This window comes from Podarcis liolepis (assembly GCF_965112155.1).
Source record: "Podarcis liolepis genome assembly, chromosome: 11".
NCBI classification, from domain to species: domain Eukaryota; kingdom Metazoa; phylum Chordata; class Lepidosauria; order Squamata; family Lacertidae; genus Podarcis; species Podarcis liolepis.
Window position 1 is genome coordinate 39,098,964 of NC_139565.1, and position 19,467 is coordinate 39,118,430.

A 19,467-nucleotide genomic window follows, 5' to 3' on the forward strand; every position below is an offset into this window, starting at 1 on the left:
TTAAAGCAGGTTATAGTTAGAATAATGTTTTTCTTAGGCTTCTTCCAAAATTAAGCAAATAAAACAAATTATAGGATTTTATCATATTTTTCATTTCATATTTCAACACACCTATCATTTAGAGGTCTACATCACCAGTGAACACTGAGAGTTCATACAAAGGAACTATTTACTTCCATATACAATAAAGTTCCCTCTACTTAATCGCTTATTTGTAAATACAATATTAGAAGAAATTTAATATATTATGATGTGTAGCTCTACACCGGGGTGGGAAAATGTTTCGTCCTAGTAGCCCAGATCTTCATCTCATCCCCACCCTATGGGCTGACTTTGACATGATCCACTTGCATCATGATGACATGAATCATAGGTGAATCATCCAATTCTGTGCTAAACTATTATTTCCCATCTAAGTACTCATATATTGTTCCCTGTATTATGGCTGAACCAACTGGAGTTTCTTCCTGTATAGGCATCTTTCACACATGAAGAAGGGAATAATAACCAAGGTGCATAAATTTAAACAAAACTAAACATATATTTTATTTTTCATATTTATTTTTAATTATATTTTAAAAAGTATACCTATTCAGTAAAAAGCATATAGTGCTAATAAAGAGGATATGGGAAAGCTGCAAGAATTTTTCACAATTGTTACATTATTTCATAACAGTTGTACAGTCTAATCTGAGTACGACTTAGTTGAATGCCACCCATTATGCCATGGGGGAGGCAGACCTCAAGTACCTTGATCTGATTAAATGTTTATTCAGCACCATAATTAAAAATCAGGTTTATTTAATGTTAAGAAGTTCAAAAGGAAGCAACTTTCTGATTGTCACAAAGGCCAGTCAGCCAGCACAGGGCATATATTCCTGTTAGCTACAAAACAGGATTAATATGTTTCCTCCCAAGCTCAATCTGATGGGATAAAATTGTACTTCTGTTCAAAGCACTAGAAATACATTTCACAGTAGGCTCACTGCTAACAATTTTTATGCCTGGCCACACCCAAATTTCCTCTTAGTGTTGCATGACATAATCTTTGGGTAACAAAAGTACAGAAATGTTACCACAATCTGGCTCTCTGAATGCAACATCATTTTTTATCTTGCTATCCAAGTTTTTCCTCTCATTATATGTAAATGATCTCATGTAATATTAAGAGGATTTTTAAAAACCTTGATGTAGCTGAGGGAAATATGCATAACTGTTTCAGTAGTTCTTTGCTGCATTAACTATTTAAAAAGCCTTGTTGGCAATGAACTGTGGAGTTTGTGCCTGCTTACAATTACAAACTTAGTGAATAGATTGGCAGACCAACCTACTGAAGAGAACTATAGAAATCATGCTGTAATTGTAGAGCCCTCCTGAAATTTTGAACACTCTCTTATTTATGTAATTTGCTTTTCTGTATTGATTTGAATGTCACTATATACTAGAGGGGTGCATGGGGTGTGAGGGGAGGGGCTCTACGTCTGGTGTGGGACACATTGTGCTCCTTCTGGGGTTGTTTGTCCACTTTTGGTCTCCACCCTGCACTCAGTTCTCACTTGTGGCTCCTAGAAGCTGTCAGCATGGGGATCTGGGACAATCTCGCCATGGCTGACATGCGTCAAAAGCAGCTCCACTTAAAATTCAGAGGTGTGGTAGAAGAAAGAAATGAAGATGTCAGAAAGAAAATGATTAAGGAGCTCTCTAAATGGTTGGGTTTGGAAGAAGAAGAGATAGCATTAACAATAGACAATGTATTTAGAATGTCTAGACCACAACATTTAAAACCTAATAAATTTTTGGGAGACTGTCTGGTGATATTCAACTCCTTAGAAATGAGAAATCTAATTCTAAGGACGAGCTATCGTAATAAACTCAGAATCGAAGGTAGGCCCATCATTATTTACAAAGAAATTCCAATTAGATTATTACGAAAAAGAGAGGGCTATAGACAAGTGGTCGCGGCTTTAAGGAGGAATGGAATACAATTTAGGTGGGAATTCCCCGAGGGGATTACCTTCTTCTACAAAGATAAGAAATTTAAACTGACGGACATACAGGAAACAGAGAAGTTCCTGAGAAGATATGAAAGAGAGCTGGGAAGGACAGAGTATAGACCGCGAGACAGGGAAGAGATGAAGGGGAATGGTCGGGAAAAGGAAGAGGAGGGGGAGGGGAGCGCGAAAGACCAAGGAGAGAGGGGGTCAATCTCAGGAGATGAAGATGAGGAAGCCGCAGTGGGAGAAGGGGCGGCTGAGGAGGAGGGGCTCTCAGGAAACAAAGGCGCTAGATTTTAATCAGAGTTTTGACCTGAGGTAGAGTAGTCGGAGAACTAAGACAACACTGGACACTTTAAAATTTTTATCATGGAACGTGAACGGGTTGAATGAGAAAATTAAAAGGAATAAAATTCAAAAAGCTTTGAGAAATAAGAAATGTGACGTAATCTGTTTTCAGGAAACTCATATTGCAAAGAGGCATAGACATATTTTGGTGAATAAAAAGTTGGGAGTAGAATTTGTAAATTCGGACGTAAACAAAAAAAGAGGAGTGGTAATATACGCCAAAGAAAGGTGGGAACCAATACAAATTTGTAAAGATGAGGAAGGGAGAATATTAGGTATTCAATTAAATTTTCGAGGGGAAAGAATCAACGTAGTGTCGGTATATGCACCGAACTCAAATAGAGCAGAGTTTTTTGAAAAACTTGAAAGTCTGCTGCTGGAATTGGAACCTTATAAGTTAATTCTATTGGGAGACTGGAACGGGGTACCAACACCAAGCATGGACAGAAGTGAGAACCAGAGGAACGTAAACAGGGGGAAGCTCCCTAACGCTTTCAATGAGTTAGTGGAAAATTTAGATCTAATTGACATCTGGAGACACCGAAATCCTACCACTAAACAGTTCACTCATTATTCAGAGCCTCACCAAAGCTGGGGCAGGATCGATCAGATATGGGTGACTAGGGCTATGGTATGGAGAGTTAAGAGATGTGAGATACTACCCAGGACCCTGTCAGATCACTGCCCCTTGATCTTGGAAATTAAAAATGAATTGAAAGGGCAACCCAGGTGGAGGATGAATGAATATTTATTTGAGAATGAGGAAGTGCTAGATATGGCCAAAAAAACTCTGAGAGAGTATCTGGCGATAAATTTGAGTAGAGATACCCCAATAGAGTTGGTATGGGATGCCGGTAAGGCAGTCCTAAGGGGTTTTTTGATACAGCAAAATAGTTATAGAAAGAAGTTAAGGGAGAAAAAGAAGGAAAGTATTTTGGCCCAATTAAAAGACTATGAAAGGAAACTGGCCCTAAATCCAACAGATGAAACGATTAACCAAGCGGTGAAGGTGTTGCAGTCCCAATATTCAGCTATTTTGAACCAAGAGGTAGAACAGAAAATCAAATTTACAAGACAGAAATATTTCGAGTCGGCTAATAAAATGGGGAAGCTGCTTGCATGGCAGCTTAGGAAAAGAAAGAAACAAAATACGATTAATAAACTTATTGTAGATGAGAGGGTGATAGAAGATCCAAGTGAAATTGAATGCAGGTTTGTTGCTTTCTTTGAAAAGCTGTATGAAAAAGGAGAAGAGAGTAGTGTAGAAATAGAGAACTACCTGGACCAAGAAGAAAGAAAATTTTTTACAGAAGAGGACTGTATACAACTAAACAAAGCGGTGTCTGTAAAGGAGGTCAGGGACGCTATTAATAAGATGAAGAACGGGAAGTCCCCAGGTCCGGACGGTCTGCCAGCAAAATATTACAAGAAATTGGTAGATCTGTTAGCGCCGGTATTAACAGAGGTAATAAATAACACTCTCCAAGAGGGGAGGATACCTAGTTCCTGGAAGGAGGCGTATATTACGCTGATTCCCAAGACAGAAAATGAAAAGGCAGATTTAAAAAATTATAGGCCAATTTCACTTTTAAATTGTGATTACAAGGTTTTCGCAGACATCATGGCAAGTAGACTCAAAAATCTACTAAATAGATATATACATAGAGATCAAGTGGGATTTCTCCCAGGGAGGCAATTGAGGGATAATGTCCGGCACGTACTAGATATAATGGAGTACCTGGAGGCAAGACCAGACGTACCAGCGGCCCTTATTTTCATTGACGCAGAAAAAGCTTTCGATCGCGTCTCTTGGGAATTTCTGCTACAAAATATGGATAAGGTGGGAATAGGGGGCCCCTACTTGAAGGCCATCAGGGCGATCTATACAGAACAGCAGGCTAGGCTGATTATTAATAACAACCTGACTAAATATTTTCCAATTATGAAAGGGACAAGGCAGGGTTGCCCTCTGTCACCTTTACTGTTTATTTTGGTGTTAGAAACAGCCGCAAATAAAATAAGAGCGACCCCGAATATTAGGGGATTAAAAATTGGAGAGAAAGAATACAAACTAAAGGCCTACGCTGATGACCTGGTCCTTTTCTTAGAGAACCCAATTGAAAGTACCAGCAGAGCGGTAGAACTTTTGGAAGAGTTCGGTAAATTATCCGGATTCAAGTTAAATAGGGGAAAAACCAAAATATTAATAAAGAACTTAACAGCACAGGAGAGATCACAGTTGGAACAACAGGTGGACATTAAAGTAGTAAATAAAGTGAAATATTTGGGAATTTGGTTATCCCCAAAGAATATTAATTTAGTAGAGGATAATTATAATAAACTGTGGAAAGAAATGAAGAAAGACATGGACACCTGGCGTAGATTGAATCTATCCTGGACCGGGAGGATGGCATCGATTAAGATGTGTATTCTCCCGAGGCTGTTATTCTTGTTCCAGAACTTACCAGTCATAAAAGGTACCGCCTGCTTTAAAAACTGGCAAAGGACCTTGACCAAATATATTTGGCAGGAGAAGAAACCTAGGGTGAAACTTAAATATTTGACGGACTCTAGGGAAAGAGGGGGCTTTGGTGTACCAAATTTAAGGCTCTATTACGAGGCGGCATGTTTACTCTGGATTAAAGAATGGGTCACACTGAAAGATACTGATTTACTAGACCTAGAAGGATTTGATCTAAGATTTGGGTGGCATGCCTACCTCTGGCAGGAGAAAGATAAAATCCATAGAGGTTTTTATAACCATACAGTTAGAGGGCCACTCTTAGAAGTTTGGAATAGGAAGAAAAACGTGATAGAACAAAGTACCCCCTGGTGGCTTTCACCTGTGGACATCATTAAAATAAAGAAATTAAACATGACAGGTAGAAGGTGGACGTATGAAGATCTCCTAATTAAATCAGAAGAAGGGTGGAAATTAAGACAGCAGGATGAATTAAAAGAGAAAATTAAGGACTGGTTTCATTTACACCAAATTAATGCACTATGGAGGGAACACAAGAGAATAGGTATGGGAGAAAACAAATCTAGATTCCAAGTAGAGATTATTGAGAGTAACAACAAATTATTGTCTAAAATGTACAGGCAACTGCTGGAAAGTGAAAACAAGGAAGTGTTGATCAAAGAGGTAATGACTAAATGGAACAAAGACCTAGGATATGAGCTAGGCTATGATAAATGGCAAATTTTGTGGAAGAAAGGCATGAGATTTACTGCATGTGCTGATTTAAGGGAGAATTTATATAAGATGATGTACCGTTGGTACCTGACCCCGGCCAGACTAGGGAGAATGTATAGAACAGCAGATAATACTTGTTGGAGGTGCAAAGATAAGGTGGGGACCTTCATTCATATTTGGTGGACCTGTGGGGAAGTGAAAGGTTTCTGGGGACAAATTTACGAGGAGTTAAAGAAAATTTTGAAGTATAATTTCCCCAAGAATCCGGAAGCTTTCCTCTTAGGGATGATTGGGGAGGAAATAAAAAAACCAGATCAGACCTTCTTTCAGTATGCTACTACTGCTGCAAGGATTTTAATAGCAAAGAAATGGAAATCCCCCGAAATACCAACAATGAGAGAGCGGCGGGTGAAATTGTATCAATACTTGGAATTGGCGAGACTTACACAATATATTAGGCGGGACAACCCCAAAAAGACAGAGGATTGGTCCAAATTTTTAAGTTACCTTGAGATTAATTTGGGAATCAATAATTTAACAGTAGATGATGTTTAACTCCTACGACGTGGAAAGATAAATGAAAATAACTGCAGATGATATATGTAGAACACTTAATCCAAAGCTGAGGTTATTGGAAGTCAAATGTGTGTAAGGGTGTGATTGGTTTTTTTTTCTTTCTTCTTTGTTTGGTTTTTCTTTCTTTCTCAGGTGTATGTATCTGATTTTATGTATGTGTAAGTTTATGTGCTTGTAATAAAGTTTATTAAAAAAAAAAAAAAAAAAGAAGCTGTCAGCATGCAACAGTGGCCACACTCTAGGAAACGGTTTTGACTGGTAAGATAAACCAAGTGAGGGCAGTTGATGAGTTTCAACCCTTTGTTGAGTAAGGTACTTCCCCTGTATGCGAAGACAGGCTCTGGTGGATTGAGCAGACGAGACCAATAGTGGGTCAAATAGCTAAGAAGGCAGTTTCTTCGTGTGCTGTGGAGGGAAGTTAGGGGCAAATGGGGCTAATCAACCTGGCAAGGTAGCCTCTGATCCTAAACCTCGGATATCTTCAGAAGAAGAAAAGGCTGAGGAGTAAACCCTACACAAATCCAGAGTGGAGTTTCTAAGATGGTTGGATGGGGTCTTGTATGCCTCAACCTGGCAACTCCTGCAGCCAAGCTGGTGCCAAACATTGCTCTGCTTTCCTTTGGACCACGTCAGGGAGGTCAAGAGTGGTGTCTTGTCATCTGCGCAGCCCAGGACCTCCATACACACTGCCCAGGCTTGCGCCCAAGAGAGGTCACTTCAGTGCTGCTAATGCACTGGTCTGACTTCACCCCCAGAGGCACACTCCCATGTCTCCCAAGACAGATGCCAACAACAGTATACTAGAGATGTTGGAGAATTCCAAGAAATGGAAGTAGAAACTGCCAATGTTCACTTATTCATCCCATAAAAAAATTCCTTCCAGTAGCACCTTAAAGACCAACTAAGTTAGTTCTTGGTATGAGCTTTCGTGTGCATGCACACTTCTTCACGAAAGCTCATACCAAGAACTAACTTAGTTGGTATTTAAGGTGCTACTGGAAGGAATTTTTTTATTTTGACTATGGCAGACCAACACGGCTACCTATCTGCAACTTATTCATCCCATGTCTGTAATGGAAATCAACCCAGTAAATATGATCAGTATTCACTTTTGTTGCTGTCTGCAAACAAAACATAAATTAATCCTTTCCCCCTCCCCATTTGCATTATTTCCTTTTCATTGAAATGAATGAAATGAAATAACATAATGACAACATAATTCACATAAGTTACATAATTACTTTCATAAATTACTTGAGGTGTGTAATTTCACCACAGCAGTCAATGAGACACACAAAATAGTTTTGGGTGGAAGACAAACTGCACTGTAATGGAAACAGTGCTGCATGTGATTAATATAGGGCAGAATAGGGTAGAACTGTACACATGAAGCATATCAGCATTCATTCTCGAAAGTTTCTCATTTATTTTTACCAGTTCCACACTATTTTCTTTTCCCCACCTTTGTGTGTGTGTGTGTGTGTGTATGTGTGTGTGTGTGTGTATGTGTGTGTGTGTGAGAGAGAGAGAGAGACCGCTATATAGAGGGAAATCCTTGAGGTCTGAAAGCCAGGCAGCTTGACAAATGTACACCAAAAGAACAAGCAAAACTCTGAACGGTATTAAAAGCACAAGTAGTTTTTTGGTTTTAAACAGCCTTGAACACTCAATACATTCTATAATAAATGAAACCTGTTCAGTGTTCCTTAACATATGACACATTTCAGAACATCATGGATATGCACATAATTTCAGTATCCAGCTGCATTTCCAGCTGCAGGAACAAAGACTTTGACCTACAACAGAGTATAGATGAAAAGAATATATGCCTAGCCATATCCACAATACAGAAATTTTGTCCATTTGTTTACCCATTACCAGTAAATTACTGTAAATTCAAAATATTGATCTGGACACCTCTATATGGAAGCAAAGAGGTGCCATCGAATTTTGTTGTTTGTTGCTGGGTCCTATTCCCTGAAATCAATAAAAGCTACAATGTTCATAAACTGCTAAAGAGATGGCTAATGTTGTAGATATGGAGAAGCTTTTAGAATAAATCTACTTTCAGCTTTTGTGGCAGTGTTTTCAAATATTGAAGTAATCCTAATGCATTTTCACAGTTACCTAAATATACTCCAGGAAATTTCTCACATGTCACATTTGTGAAATAATTAGGGCTTTATAAAAAGTAAAACAAAAGCTATTCTACTTTCAGGTCCTTATTCTACCGCACACATCACCGTAACAAAAGTAATCTGCTGCTCATAGGCAATCTACAGAACATCATGGCCATGTTTATTTCCCAACAAAGAGCAACAAGTAGGTGAGAATGTATCTTTTGTGAGAACAACTCTACTGGTAAAAATGTATAGGCTTTCAAGCTCTACAATTCCTCAAACAACTAAAGGAAGAAAAGTTACTCTGTACTCAAATTAATGCATGTGTAAACAACCCAGCTTTAAGTAAGGATTTCAGTTTTTCCAGGCAAGTTTACTCAGTTGCAGAGACTTATTTATCCACCTGGGACATCTTGAGTTTTTTGTCTCACCTGAGGTGTGTCTGTATGCTTGCCTATGTGTCCTATGAGAAGCAAAAGCCTAGCAGGCTAGGAAAGCCTCAAAGCCCTAGACCCGGGAAACCAGTCAATCCACAGTAGTGACTGATCTCTAACACACTGAGTTAAAAAAAAATGAAGCAATTAATAATGCAAGTACAAAACTGCTAAGTATCCAATGCAATTGCTGTGACGAGTCTCTATATATTTTTAATTGTTATAAAGAACCTCAATTGTGTTTGACATTTTTGTATGCTACTAATAATAAATTCAATTCAGAATCATGGGTTGAATCCAACACAGTCACTGCAGAAGCAGAACAATTCATGTAAAATAACTTTCTCTCTCTTTTGTCTCCCATGTGTGCATGCACACACACACAAACACACACACCCTGCAAATCTGCTCCAGGGCGTTTGGGGAAAATTCAGAGCAGAATTGGAGGGAGGAGGAGAGAAGAAGGATTGTTCAATACATACAACTCATGTGTTTGTATTTCACAAAGTGGTCATTATTACAGAGAAGATACATTTACAGCATACTCAGATCCCTGTCAATGACATTTATTTCCAGGTCAGCATATATAGCAGGGAGGGAGAAGCTTATGGACTCCAGCTCCTATCCAGTCCCATTCACCATGGCCAACAGTGAGGAATGATGGGAACTATAGTATAAAAACTACACTTCGCCATCCTTGATGGATAGGACTGCAGCCTTTAGATATCTTCATTTTTAAGCATGAACCATACAGCCATGTTTTTCAGCCGTGGTTTTTTTTTAATTTTTTCATTCTATGTTTAGGCTGAACAAAAAACTTTGGAAACCTTTCTAGCCACAGTATTGAACTAAAGTGGCAGTGCACACATTCTTAAGAGCATTAGAGTTTTCTGGGCCAGGCCAAGGGCTCATGTAGTTCAGCATCCTCCAAGAGCAAACTCCCTTACCTGTGGTTTCTAGCAACTGGTATTCATTATTTATTTTTTATTTATTCAGAAGCAAACTGCCTCTGACCATGGAGACAAAGCATAGCCAGCTTCCTCTGTCACAGGAGAAGGTGGCAGAAAGCCTTGCTTCACTGAGTGTACAATAATTAAATGGATCCACGGGTGTAAATTGCCCTCCATATATGCCACCCAATAAAACAGTCTCATTCTGCCACATTACTGGGCCAGACCTAGCTGGGCTAATTGGTTTGTCGGGACTGTAGCCAAGATATTGTTCTGTAAATCATTGTCCCATTTTTCAGACATTCTAGTCAATCACAGTTTTATTAAGAGTAAGCGGTTAGAGTAATTAACTTCTGTGCATGTGCCAAAAAATGGCTGCTGATTTTGAGCATCTAGCATGAGGAATGCAAATTGCAGAGAGATTAAAATCATCACAAAACCTCATATTATTGATTTGATAATGAGCAGAGGATGCACTTCAGTTCAAGGTAGTTTTTCTCTGAATACCTTTGGACATGACAAACTGGGAAAATTCATTTTCCTACTTGTTATTTTTGAGCTTTTTGTGGTATCACTAATTATACCTTTATCAATTACAGAGGCACAAACAAAAGCAAAAACCCTGGAATTGACAAAGGCCAAAGTACAGACTATTGCATTCAATGTGACATACTTGGCACTTCAAAACAAACATTTTCTAGTCTGCTTTATCCAAAATCAAAATATTGTTCTTGTATTATAACCAAAGAATACTAAAGAGAAAAAGGAGGCTGTAGTAACAACAACAAAAAGAAAAACACTTGTCCCTTTAACTTGAAACATAAATTAGATATACAAGGGGCGTTCATTAAATATTTCCCCTGACCCACTTCCAGTTATCGTAGGAGGATGAAACTGCACATGTATAATGATACATCTCTCCATAGGTAACGTAGTAATTTGTAGCTCTGCACCCCTAACAGTTTCTCTATTACGGGTGCTAACATGGAGTAACGTCTGATAATGGAACCAGTTGAATGCAGAGCTGCCATCAGGTTCTTGTACTTGTGCACACCACAAGAGATGTTCGATGAGATGAAAGGGACTTATGGGGAGGATGCCCCATCGTATGACATAGTCAAGCACTGGTATTGTCAGTTCAGGTGTGGTTGAACTTTGGTGGAATGGCTCCCATTCCTGGGAGACCACACCCCTCCATTGATGAAGACACCATTCGGAAAGTGGAGGTTGCCATTTTGGAGGATCGCCTCATAACCATTCGCTAACTAGCCGCAGATGTCAAGATCAGTGTGGGCTCTGTAGAAAAAATAATCTGTGACCATTTGCACATGGGAAAGGTGTCCGCATGGTGGGTTCCCCGGCTGCTGACGCCTTTTCAGAAGCAGGAACGAGTCACATGCTCACGGGCTCTTTTGGCCATGTGTCACAAAAACCATGAAGACTTCTTTGCCAGACTAATTACTCAGGACGAAACATGGGTCCATCATTATGACCCAGAGACTAAATCCCAGTCCAAACAATGGAAGCACTCTGCCTCACCACCTCCAAAGTAGACACATGTCCAACTGTCAGCAGGCAAGGTCATGCTCACGGTCTTTTGGGACCAGCGTGGAGTAGTGATGATGGATATCCTGGCAAAGGGTACCACAAGGGTACTGGGACATACTACAGAAATTGCGGAAGGCCATCAAAATCGAGAGGCATGGTATGCTAACCAAAGGTGTCCTTCTCCTGCAGGGTAATGCCCTGGTTCACAACTTGAATGTTGCTCAGAAGGAAGTACAGTCCTGTGACTATGAAATCCTACCTCACCCCCCTTATTCTCCAGACCTCGCACCATCAGACTTCCAGTTCTTTCCAACCATGAAGTTATTTTTGAAGGGCAAGCTTTTTCCAAACGGTGAATGCTGATTTCTGAGGTCAAGTCGTGGTTACTGACACAAAATGCCGACTACTACAGACAAGGTCTCCACAGCTGCATAAAGTGATGGGAGCAGTATTTGACTCTTGCTGGTAGCTATGTAGAGCAGGACTAATAACTGTGCCCAGTTTGTCTCAGTCCACGGGAAGTATGTCAGGGGAAATCTTTAATGAATGCTCCTCGTAATATGCACACCATGCCATTAATTAAAACATTTTAACACTAAAAAAAAATAAAAAAATGAGCTCCACAATATTAGCGTGGAGCCTTTCATAACTTGATATCTCTTGAAGGTCGATCAAATGAAATTCTCAGCAACAAGAATATACCTTACAAAATACTCTTCCAAAATCAGTTTGGTTAGCTAAAAATCTCAAGCTAAACAAGAAACAGTGAATTTCTAAATACCAATTTAGTACATATGCAAACTTTATAAGGTAGCAACTTACAATTAAATAGCAAAAATCCTCAGCTAACAAAAACCTGGAGTTGCCCCAAGCAGCCAACCAAGAATACAACCAAGCCAGGAAATTTGTAGATCTGTATTATTCAATAATTGCTTCAACATCTGTGCAGCTGAAAGGAAGGATACTAATACTGAACTAATAGAAGAAAAATCCATTATTACTCATGCCAGATGGAGACTGCAATCTAGGAGATACTATGGGTCATTCTTGGTGTGATCAGATCCATAGAGACATAGTAACCAACACTTCTCTATAACCTTATAATGCCCTTCCATGACAGCAGAAATACAGAGCAGTGAAAATCTTCTTAAAACTAATCCCATTTATCCACTCAAGATATTCTTCAAATGTATGCTCTGCCTTCAAGAAAGGATATCAAGGAAACATCTTGCAGTTGTAAATTGCTGCCAGGTCAGATTCCCTAGCAAAGATTTCTATTTGAAACGTGATTTGGGATATAACAATCTAGATAGCCTCCTGCTGAGTTCTGAGATAGGAAAAGCCAAACAAAACCAAGAAAATAATAAGGAAAAAAGAAAAGAAAATATTTCCATAATGTCATTTTTGCCCTAATACATTTATCTGGTTTCCTTGTTTCTGGCTAATTAGGGCAGTAATCACAGAACTTGTTTCCATGTTTGTCTGCACTGGGGGGGGGGGGTGAAATTATTTTTGCACACACACACACGCACACTGCAAATGCGTTGTCAGAATTGGTCATATATGTGGATTTTCAAGAAAGAGGCAATAAAACGGATACTGTGATTCCAGCCAGGTGCTTTCATAGCACTTCCAAAAGTGCTTCATTAGAATATCTCTTTATCACTATTTTCTGTAGTGACCTTTCTGGGGGTGTCTGCTATAGAACTCCAGGACAAAATGAGGACATGGATGGTGCCTTCCTAGAGGAGATTACCAAACATTCAAAAAGGAGATAGTCATGGGAGACTTCCAGCTACCCCAATATCTGTTGGAACAAGTGTTAGAAACTAAAATATGAAAGCTAAGAGCTAAATGGCACCTTAAACCTAGATTATAGGTGCAAAAATCGAATGTCTAGGCCAGGGGTCTGCAACCTTTAAGACAAAAAGAGCCACTTGGACCCGTTTCCGAAGAAAAAAAAACTGGGAGCCGCAAAACTCGTCATTATAAAAATAACTTTTTTGTCACTTTTTTATTATTTCTTTGTTTGACCCCTCAGAATTACTCATCCTCATAGAAATAAACGTTAAATTAACAAGTTACCTTTTTGTGTGTGTGTGTTCTTCACTCCCCTTCAAAACAGTGACCAGCGTACATGCCCCCTTTCAATGCAGTGACCAGTGTACATGCCCCTTACAATGTAGCGGGCGGGCGGGCGGGAAGGTGACGTCGGGACGGTGCGTGACTAACGCACGCACTGCCCCCATGCGATGTCACAGCCAGTACAGTGCCCGCCACAGTGGGGAGTGTCGGGGCGCACAATGCGCCTCCTCCCCTCGCTAGTATCCATCCCGGAGCCGCGGCAAAGGTGTAAAAGAGCCACATGCGGCTCCGGAGCCGCGGGTTGCAGACCCCTGGTCTAGGCACACTTTTTATAACCAGAATACAAAGCTGAAAACAAATGAACTGCAGCTAAAATCTTATATTTATTTTTCACATGGTCTAGTCCTCATCTGAAAACTGTAAAAAAAAAAAAACCAAAGCCATGCTTCCGCTGCCTACCTCCCTAATATTCTCAAGAGGGTCTCTTCTCCAGTCTTCAGAGAGTGGCTGAAAGTGGGAAGACAGAAAAAGGTCCTCCTTTCCTTCCACTCTGCAGTTTTCAGTGGAAATCTTAGGCGCAGTACTGCGCCCAGAGCTCAGAAACTGCTTGCGCTAATGAAATTCCTTGTCACAAAATGCATCTAGAGTGGGAGTTTCGAAGGCTGGTTGGGACTCAAATTCTGCAAGAACATAATTCCAACAAATTCCTATTGCCTCACTGCCAATTTCATTTGCCAGAAGGTGGAAGAAGCAACAAGGGGTTCACCTCTCTTAGACCTGGTCCTCCCCAACAAGGAGGAACTGATCAACCAAGTGGAAGTACTGGAGAACCTTGGAAGGAAGTGATTATGTTCTCTTGGGTTTCATTTTATACAGGAAAAGGAAAGCTGAGTATAGTCTGACATGCACTCTGGACTTTAAGAAGGGTGATTCAAAAAGCTTAAGAAACTAATGGGAGAAGTCCCGTGGTCAGAAATTCTCAAAGAGAAGGGAGTCCAAGATGGATAGGAGCTTCTTAAAGGTGAAATATTGAAGTTGCAAAGGCAGGGAATTCTAACAAGAAACTAAAATGGGAGATGTCTAAAGAAACCAGTGTGGCTACATAAGGAGCTTACAGATAAGCAGAGATGTAAGAAGGGAATGTATTAGAAATGGAAGAAAGGAGAAATCACAAAAGAAGAGTCTACACAACTAGCCAACAGTTGCAGGGAGAAGGTCAGGCAGGCGAAAGCTCAGGTTTGCAAAAGAGGTTAAAAATAAATTGAAAAGGTTTATTTGGCAATGTTTAAAGTAAGAGGAAGAACAAGTGGTATTCCCCTTGTATGGCAAGGACTGAGAAATGCTACTGAGTGACAAAGGGAAGGTGGAACTGCTCAATGCCTACTTTGTTCCTGTCTTCGTCCAAAAGGAAAACAGCGTCCAACCTGGTGATAACAGAATAAACAATGCAAGCAAGGAGCTGCACCTCAAGATACGAAAAGAGGTGGTAAGGAAACAACTAGCTCCTTTAAATGAATTCAAATCTCCAGGGCCTGATGCACCCAAGGATGCTAAAGGAGTTTGCAGATGAAATCTCAGGGCATCTATCTATAACCTTTGAGAATTATTCGAAAACTGGTGAGATCCCCAAGGCAGGCAAATGTTTTCCCCAGCTTCAAAAAGAGGAAAAAAGAAGACCCAGTTAACTACTGACCAATGAGCTTGAAATTAATGCCAGAAAACACTTGGTGTGTGAGCACTTAGAAATGGATGCTGTGGTTACTAAGATGTAGTGTGGGTTTTTCAAAAAATAAGTCATGCCAGACAAATCTCTCTCTCTCTCTCTCTCTCTCTCTCTCTCTCTCTCTCTCTCTCATTTTGCTAATTTAAGTTCTCCAATCTGTAAGGTCATCTTGAATTCAGATTCTGTATTCTGCTGCATTGGCTTCCCCTCCCAGTTTGGGGTCATCTACAAATTGAGGTCATCTACAAATTGAGCATCTCCTCCATAACTTCATCCAAGTCATTGGCTAAAGATGTTGAACAACAATGGGCCTAGGACAGAATCCTGTGCCCATTCGTCACTTTTTCCCAGATGACAAGGAGCCATTAGTGAGCACTCATTCAGTCAGACCTAACAGACATCTAGTCCAACCCACATGTTACCCAGCTTCTCTGCAAGAATATCATGGGGGATTCTGTCAAAAGCTTTACTGAAATCAAGATATACTATGTCCATAGCATTCCCCTAATCCACCAAGGTAATGTTCATGAAAGCTTTGAAATATTTCCCTTGTTTAGCACATTTAAGTTCCACTTAAGTTAACTCACTTTTGTAGTGGCTGGTTCCACTAGTCTCTGGCGATGTCTTGTTGAGCTGAAATGGCTCTTCTGAGGTGTCCCTTCCTGACAGTGAATAAAAGGTGGCAAAGGGAAGGAGGGACAAAAAGGGGAAAGATGAATCATGGGAAGGGATGGAATGGAATGGAAAATGACCAGGGAAGGGAGAAGGAGACTATTTAACTAAAGTGTACTTTCACTCTGTTTCTAAAAAATCAATAAACAATTGCAACATTAATGTAAAGATAGAGTCAGTAATAACACAATGTGATAACTTTGGATGGATCACATCCATAGTAAAGTGATAGTTCTATTAGTTTCATTGGGAGACATTTAAGCACTTGCTTAACTCACTGAATTCAACAGATTTTCTCAGTGCTCAATGTTGGATTATATCCTATATGTCTAATAAATACAGTTATTTTAAAAATGCATCTGCTGTCCATATTAATTTTATTATAGGTAGCCCTGAACCAAATCTTTATTATACCCTTGACATTAACAACTACTGTCAAAAGCACAAGATAAAAATAATGTACTAAGAATTTAATATATAAAAATTACATTTTTAATATCAAAAATAACTTTTAACATCAACATCATTCAAAACAACTGCTTTTAATTATTAAATTAGTTATTTCCTAAACAATACACCTTTTAAATATGTTAAATTAATGGGTTAAACCCATTTGCACTTACTTACACACTTGTGCTGTTGGTAAGTAAATTTTGTTTATAAGAGAAACCATGGCACCTTGTAATGTTTAGAAAATTGGGGTGCAAGAAAGTTCTTTTTTATATCAAGTGACATTTTAAATGTGAAGTTTTAAGGCTGCAATGGTCTAGGGCAGAGATGGGGAACCTGCAGTCCTCCAGATTTGGGGGAGACTACAACTCCCAACAGCCTTGATCATTGGCCATATTGGTTGAACCTGATGGAACATGGAGTTCAATAGAATCAGGAAAGCCACAGGTTTCCATCTCTGATCTAAATTGGTATCATCCTGCTTGGTATCTCCATAATATTCTACCTATGGTATATATGCAAAATGCTCTATCTCCACCTTCACACACCAACCCACTCATGACATCCAAGAGATTTTAAAAATCAGCATGATGTGGATACGGAAATGATAAGAAAGCAAGTTAAAACTACTGTAATATCACATCAGCACTTTAAATGCATGCAGATAGGGTCTCATACATACAGGATTCACAGGGAATCATGATCAATCAAGTACTTAGCACATGAGATTTAAGGTATCTTAATTCCTACTTTGTATCTTTCATTTAACTTCTTATAATAAACCTAGCATTCAGAGCGTAACACAGAGCATGTGTTTTTAAAACACATATGCACAATATATCTTGTGTGTCCTCATTATATCACAGTAGTTCTGTATTTATTTATTCCAGTTTATTAAAATGGGGGCCTGCCTTCCATCCCTTCCAAGGCTCCTCCTCTCCCAGATGTTTCCCAAGCAGTCTCAAACTGTGTCTGCACCCTTCTGGTCTCTGTTCTGCCCTCTTCATTATTCTGAGCATTCTTAGGGTAGGAGAGCTTGCTACAACAGGAGAGGGAGATCCCCTGGATTCTTCAGCAGCCTCTTGACCCTGCTTCCTCTGCTTCAGCCTTGAGTCTGAACTGCTCCTTGTCACAGGCCCTTTCTGCTCAGTAAACCCTGTTGCCCCTTCAGCATTCAGATCCTCCTCCCAATCTTCTCCCTCTGACCTCTCCTACATGTCCTACCACTAATCCCCTGGCTCTGAGCCTTCCTCCTCTGGGGTTCCCCGGCTGGTGCTTCCCATCACTCTTCTTCATCCAGCCAGTCCCTGATCTGACACAGCTCTGAACACCTGGGTTCTCAGTATAACACTTAACCAGACTAGAGGCATTATCAAAATTCATAGGAGTACATACTACACTTGGGAGCTGGCTTGGAGGGCCGGATTCTGGCATGAGGTCCTGAAAACAGGTTGACAATACGCTTGGTATACTGGCCAACCTGCTACCCAATGGCCTCCATCACTGAGCTGGCTGAGTTGTCTCCAGTGTGGTGTTGAAGGAGTCCAGGCCTGTGATCCGAGACAACTTCAGCAGCCCAGCCAAGGATCAACGTAGTGTTATGTAGCAGTGTCTAGCATCTTGCCAATGTTATCTGTCCACTTGCTGTTAGACAAGGTCTTCCCATAAAGTGTTGTGATCAAGTGTCATAGGGGTAACTCATTGATGTGGAAGACACAAACCAACCAAATCAGCTTACGACCAATCTTGACCTCTACCCAATGCATGATACCACCATTCCAGCCAGTGTCAACATTTGTAGAATCAACTCCAGTGGCCTACAGCCTCTTACCAATGCCCTTATTCATGAGATCTACAAGATTATGAACAATAACTTCAGTTAGTTTTTCTCTCTTTGGGCCTTTCTCCAGAGTGCAGAGGTGGAGATATCTTTCACCTGGCTCACTGCACACAGAATAATGCTGTTCTCTGATGATGCTGGGGAAACTGCTGATCCACATTGCCTGTTTTCAGAATAACTTTGGTTGTATTTCCATGACCATCAAAAAAGATGAAGTCCTGTTCACCCTTCTGGCAAAGATTGTCAAATTCCTGATCCAGGGATTTCATAACGTTTTCTTGGGCCCTCTTGACTTTATTATGATCAAGTATAAGCCTCTTGTCCTCTTCAGTGATCAAGCCAGCATCCATAAAGGTGGCAGCAGTGATGGCAGCTGTAGCACACAGGCCAACACCGTGTCTGATGCTCTGCAGAACAACATTATGTATTTCTAATGTGATGTAATCTGTCTTTTTATTAGAATTGGAAGGTGTACTTGGTTTTCCTAATGTCAATTCTTAACTTCCCATATTTCCATCTTGGGCATCAGCCATTTTTTATTCATTTTCATCAGCAGAGAAAATATTTCATTTGATGATATTGAAGCATCCTGCTTACTGTTCTGCTTATATTGAGTGAGACTTCTTCTCTCGCCTTCTTGCCACCTCCTCTTTTTGACTTGTCTGTTATGCTCAGGCAGATCTGGCAAGCCAATCAGATGTGGTCCAGGAGAACCAGTCCTCTCTCTCTCTGACTTTTAATGAAAACAATTTCCTTCACAGGGATCTTCACCTCAATAAGGTATATACAGTTAATGTGAGCTTCCTTTTTGCAACTTTTTGCATACATATAAAATATGTATAATATAAAAATAATAAGAAAAATATTGATATATAACATTAACTGCAAGAACTTGGCATCATTTTTAATTATTTTATGCAATTTTACACACATTCTCCACAATTTTTTTTTTAATAAGACCAGTTTGAAGTTACTGGCACTTCCACAAAAACATAAAAATGTCAATACTTTTATGTAGTTATTTACCCTGCAAAACTAACCAAAATATGTTCTGAATTCCCAAGTCATGTTACAACTTTTTAGCACCCCTCATTTTGGAATTTGAAAGTGGAAAAATTCAACACACCCTATGCTATATATAATTATCAAGTTACTGATAAACATAGTCTCTTCACCATCAAAAGTTTACAGAAAAATGTTTTCTATGCAGTAATTCATTTGATGCGTTGACAAAGCTGTCTGGAGAGATAATAGCTCAAAAGAAATTATCCTTCAATAAGTGCATTTCCCAAAGGTCATTTTATTACTAAGACAGATAATTGGCACTGCCACAATCTGACAAACTATAGTTCTATGCAGTGGGAAGTGGCATGAACATGACATATCATATGAGTAGAAACTTTCCTTAATTTATGCAAGAAACAAGTGTTTATATCAATGTTAAAATGTATCTGAAAATTTGGTGGTCAAATATCTCAGATTAGGTCATAATCTTAATGAAAATAAATAGTATTGTTAAGAAAAAATATCA

The 19,467-nt window shown here is 39.6% G+C and overlaps 1 protein-coding gene across 17 annotated transcripts in view; it reads right to left on the reverse strand.

The window, feature by feature from the left end:
- MAST4 (microtubule associated serine/threonine kinase family member 4) overlaps positions 1-19,467 on the reverse strand; it is a gene marked incomplete at its 5' end in the record, with an annotated part of 205,950 nt that overhangs the window by 130,930 nt on the left and 55,553 nt on the right. For 8 of the 17 annotated variants that reach the window (XM_083465131.1, XM_083465125.1, XM_083465130.1 and 5 more), the window contains one exon: positions 15,562-15,636. The exons of 8 other annotated variants lie outside the window; for them this stretch is intronic. In XM_083465131.1, the coding sequence (XP_083321257.1) occupies positions 15,562-15,636 (75 nt within the window). The remainder of the gene's footprint in view (positions 1-15,561; positions 15,637-19,467) is intronic. One more of the 17 variants, XM_083465123.1, reaches the window with a different exon arrangement.